Below are 5,363 nucleotides of genomic sequence, written 5' to 3' on the forward strand. Positions count from 1 at the left end.
AGTCCATTATTACATATTTTTTTCTTTTTTATTTTTTCGAGATATAATTACATATGTACTTTTGTTTGCTGATAAGTTGATTTGTTGGTATTTCTAGGTCTTCTGTTTGTTAGTTCTCATTGCTGATATGCTAGTTTATGCTATTTACTTGTCTTCAGTGGATAAGGTTTTGAATAAATAAGATGTTAGTTCTCATTACGTGAGCTAGCTTCTTTTAAAGAGCTTTTTCATTCGCAGGTAAGGCATTGAACATAATGCTGCACCTTTTTCTAGAGGTTTCATGTAACGATCAAAACTCCCTTATGCTAGGTGTATGTTATCTTGAATGCAACAGTTTCTGGTCTTTTATTTACTAGCTTAGATCTATTTAGGGGTGTGTGTATGTGTGTGATAAAAACTCTCTTATGCTAGGTGTATTTTATTATGAATGCAAAGATTTCTAGTCTTTTATTTACTAGCTTAGATCTATTTAGGGGGTGTGTGTCTTTCTTTTAGATATCACAGCAAAAACTTAAATGAAAATTCCTCTAAAAATTTGAAAAATAAATAAAACTTAAATGCTTACATAAAGACAAAATGTTTTGAAGGTTCAAAGAGTGTTTTGTTTGAAAAATAAATTAAAGTAGAGATTTGAGAATTCTTTCTTTGTTTCTCAGGATATAATCTTTGTATGCAGACTCATCGTTCATGTATTATCTCAGGAACAATGAATGCCCTGTTTGCCGAACAAATTGTGCCAATCGTCGTTCTTTGAGAGATTATCCGAAATATGATGTATTTTATTGCTGTTTTATATCTAAATAATGAGAAGTATGAGGTGGAAAGTGAAAAATTCAGCAGTACTTTCTTTAGAATTTTATAATGCGTTGAGTTTTGAAATTATGTTTATATAGATGTTTTGTTGATGTGTTAAGTTAGCATGTTATCTTTCTTTTGCTGATTGTTGCTATGTAGATAAAATTCACAATCTTTCTAGTGTATGTAGGTATTTCATCCGTAAAAAGGGGGTTATTTCAAAGTGCTTTGATTTTTAGAATAATTTTTTTTATAATTTTATAGAGCAGATTGTGGCAGTTTCAAACTGCCATAATTTTTTTAAACCAGCGGGCAGAATAGCGACGGTTAAAAACTGCCAAAATTTTTTTAAAAAAACCTAGTTACCAAATAGTGGCAGTTCTGCAACCGCCGCAAAATCAATTATTTGCTGCAGTTTTGAAAAACCGTCGCAAAATCGAATCTCCACTTCCTCATAGGCAACGTTTGTGAAACCGCTGAAATTTCATTTTGCGACGGTTAAAACCACTGCGAATCTCTAAAAAGATCACCGCTATTCGACGTGTCTCTTATAGTGTATAATTAGAGATCCAATCAGATGTTACTTGTCCAATTCGTTAATCCTCGTGACCTGAAAGTGATATTCACTCACCATGATATTACTTAAATAATTTTGGTGCATATGTTAATATTCAAGCACATTAATTTTTCGTTTATCATGGTCATCTTAAAATTTTAGATATATAAAATAATAAAAAAATTTATAATAGATCGATTAATAATAAAATAAAAATAAAGTGATGTTAACTTTAATTCACCGATGACACAAAATTTAGCATATATTTTTCTAATAATTTAACCATCGATTTCTTTGAGTAATAATTATAGTTTATATACATATAGTTACGGGAGACATAAAAATATATAAAATTAATAATATATTATTTTTCTATTATTCTATGTGAAGAAAATTTTATTTGATAAGGTATAATAAATGGAATTGAGATGAGGAGGATTAAAAAATATGAAAATTTTAATATTAAAAAAGAAGGTTATATTTGTCTAATTAAAGACAAATTTTATTCACATTTTAAAATTTTAAGAATAAAAAGAATTTATATATATTTTTTATTATTAATTTATTTTTTTTATACATTTTTGACATGTACCTGATGAGACATGAGAACTAATATATCATTATCTAATTAATAGAATAGTTAATTTAACTTACAATATATAATTGTTTCTTTTAAAAATTAAGTTGAGATATTTGATCTTTTAAAATACCATATTGATCTTAATGTAATATTTCAAAAATTATTTTGACTATTATCCTTAAAACTTTTTTAGTTGATATTATCAGGTGCGATCAACTACATAGATTAAATGATGCTGTTGTGACTTATCATATATCATATTTACAATGAGATTGTTAACACGTAGATCTCTTTTGATCACCTCATATATGATTTTTTAGATATTTTTGTATTATTTGTCACCTGACCACTTTCTGTCTCATCTGATCCATCCTCTTAATCGGGTGCTTTTCTAATCTATTTCTAGCCATGTGACCATACCACTTGAGACGAGACTCTACCATCTTTTCTACAAAGGTGTTATTTCAATTTTTTCTCTTATATCTTCATTCCTTATTTTATTCACACGTAGGAACGGAGCTAGATGAAATATTAGATAGAAACCAAATATTTCAAAATAAAATAAGACTAAAATAAAAAATTTAGAGATTATACTAAAATTTGTATATATTTTATATGAAAAAATTAAAATTTAGAGGGCATTACCTCTAAGGGGCTCCACCCTTGTCTACACATGTGTATGATCACTCATCTATATCAATATCTTTATTTTTACCACACTTAACTTATGTTCATATTTATATTTTGTGGCTCAATATATTGTTCTATATAACATCGCCAGTCTAGTGACAGTACGATAAAATTTCTTTTAAGTTTTAAACATATATTTTATCGTATAGAAAATTAGATATATTCTATCACTTTGACCAGCCTGTATTTAAATTAAAAATATTATTATTTTCAAACATATGGAAAAGTTGAAAAATTGCAAATATGCACAACTAATAGTATTTCGCAACTAAAAATGCTATGTGTACATTAAAATCAGTTATTAAATTTAACTATTATATATTTGTGTATAAATATATAGATCGTTTAATTCATTTTTAATATATATTTTATATTTTAATATATATTTTATACTAAAACTAATTTTAAAAGTAAAATGCATTTCATACAAAAAAGTTAATTGCAACTATTCGCATTTCGCTTGAAGAACTTCGGAAAATTGAGTTAATTCATTTTGAATTTGTTTCACTTATATTGCATAGAAAACTAATTATGGAGAATGTGTTGATTTTTTTTGGCACAAAGTTCAACTTATTTGGTAACTTTTACTTTTGTGTATGTCGGAAAATAATGAATTTTTTATTTAATATGCGCAATTTTTCAATTATTATGTTTTTTATATAAGTGAATGATAAATTGGATAACAACAACATTTAAATAGTTTATAGGCATGTGATCGATCACCATATTTTGCCGGAACCAAAATCTTAAATCCAAATGATTTTTTTTGGTCCATTTCAAAATTCTAAATATAAAAAAATAGTAATTGAATAATTGATTTTGATATGGTCATCATTATCTCATAATAATGGTCGTTATTACTGTACGTTATAACTCGACCCCATAACCATTAGCAACACATAATATACCTCGTCATTTTCTGTTACTATTCGGAATTATGAGCTATAACTCGGCGACATTAACGTTTCCATCATAACCGACGTTCCAACGACAAAATAAGATCGGTTACGATATCACTCAGTCAAACGTTAATACCGAGAATATAACGGATAAGGAACTCATCACATATAAAAGGGAAGTAGACTATTTCTAAAGACCTAAGTTTTTCTAAATAAGCTAGAATATACACTGACTTAAGTTTCGGAGTGCCTTTGCAGGTGCACTCCACCCCCTTTGTATTGCTCGTGCTCTCACACCTACAACGAACATAAGGAATTCGGATTCTAAGAGACGGACGTTCAACTTTGCAGCACATAGCTCGGCCGGCGTCGAGGAGTTGAAGCCGATCTATTTCCCAGGCAAGATCAATTGGCGCCCACCGTGGGGCCGAGGAAATCGTACTTTTTCTTTTGGTCCTATTACCTCTATCTGCATCCATGGCTGACGTGCCGCCTCCTTCACTGTCCAAACTCATGCGAATGGTGGCTGAGCTACAACAAGCCAATCAACGAATGGCTGACGAGAACCAAATAATGGCTACCCAAATTGCTGAACTAAATCATGCTCGGATTGAGCACAACGATGCTCATCGCCAGCAGGCAAAAGACGAGGAGCATCAGTCCCAACCCACTCATGTTTCGGAGACCGCTCGAGGCGAAGAGCAGCAATCCGAAGATGAAAAAGAAGAGTCCGACGACCTTGTAGGTCCCTTCACAGAAGAAGTGATGAACTTCGAACTGCCGAAGAGGTTCACTCTGCCGCTGACCCTCACCCCTTACGATGGACTCGGAGACCCGAGGAAGTTTCTAAAGAAGTTTCGATCAATAATGATCGTCAATGGTGCATCAGATACAGTTTTATGTCGTTGTTTTCTGAATTATTTAGACGGCCCTGCACTTGATTGGTTGTGTGCTTTGTCTGCAGGTTCCATTTCACGGTCTTACCAGTTGACGAAGTTATTTGAAGAGCATTTTGCCGGATCCGCAATATACTTGCACGATTCCGATTACTTGAACACTATCAAGCAAGGGCCAAACGAAAGCTTAAAGGACTACATGACCCGCTTTACCAAGGTTGCGATCAGCATACCAGACCTCCATCCCGAGGTCCATCTACACGCAATTAAAAGCGGCCTCCGACCCGGAAAATTCCAGGAGACAATCGCAATAGCCAAACCAAAGACTCTAGCAGAATTTCGAGAGAAGGCAAAAGGACAAATTGATATCGAGGAGCTCAGACAAGCTCGGAAGTCCGACAAGTCACACTTCCGCGAAGAAGATAAGAGCTCCACCACTAAGAAAAGTTTTAAACTAACACCTCGATTTGATTCTTACACGCAGTTTAACACTAAGAGAGAAGACATAATCAAAGAGATCCTGAACTCCAAATTAATCAAGCCACCGAGAAAGGCCGGCACATACCAAGATGCAAAGAACGTGGACAAATCGAAGTACTGCGCTTTCCACCAGAAACACGGCCACAATGCTGATGATTGCGTGGTCGCCAAAGACCTTTTAGAATGACTAGAAAGACAAGGACACCTCGACAAATACATTGGTGGTCACATCCAAAAGCGCGGCCCTAGTTCCACAACAAACGACCTCTCTGAACCAAACCGAGGAAAAGAGAATGCATCTTCAAGCCAATACGAAAGACCACGAGGTATAATCAATTGTATTTCAGGAGGATACGCCGGTGGAAGATACTCAAATTCGGCAAGGAAAAGATCATTCAGAGCAATATGCTCGGTAAACGGACCACAGCAAGATGTAGCAATCACTAATCCACAACCAGAAGTCACTT

The 5,363-nt window shown here is 33.1% G+C and overlaps 1 protein-coding gene across 1 annotated transcript; it reads left to right on the forward strand.

Annotated features, from left to right (window-relative positions):
* The first annotated feature begins 3,997 nt into the window (after positions 1-3,997).
* LOC112701596 (uncharacterized) lies at positions 3,998-5,083 on the forward strand. Its single transcript, XM_025752338.1, has one exon. The coding sequence runs from the start codon at positions 3,998-4,000 to the stop codon at positions 5,081-5,083; it is 1,086 nt and encodes a 361-aa protein (XP_025608123.1).
* The last annotated feature ends 280 nt before the right edge of the window (positions 5,084-5,363 follow it).

Source organism: Arachis hypogaea, chromosome 7, assembly GCF_003086295.3.
Source record: "Arachis hypogaea cultivar Tifrunner chromosome 7, arahy.Tifrunner.gnm2.J5K5, whole genome shotgun sequence".
NCBI classification, from domain to species: domain Eukaryota; kingdom Viridiplantae; phylum Streptophyta; class Magnoliopsida; order Fabales; family Fabaceae; genus Arachis; species Arachis hypogaea.

What these genes read in the sequence shown, in the direction of transcription:
- LOC112701596 (XM_025752338.1), top strand. Translation starts at nt 3,998, where the DNA reads ATGGCTGACGTGCCGCCTCCTTCACTGTCCAAACTCATGCGAATGGTG.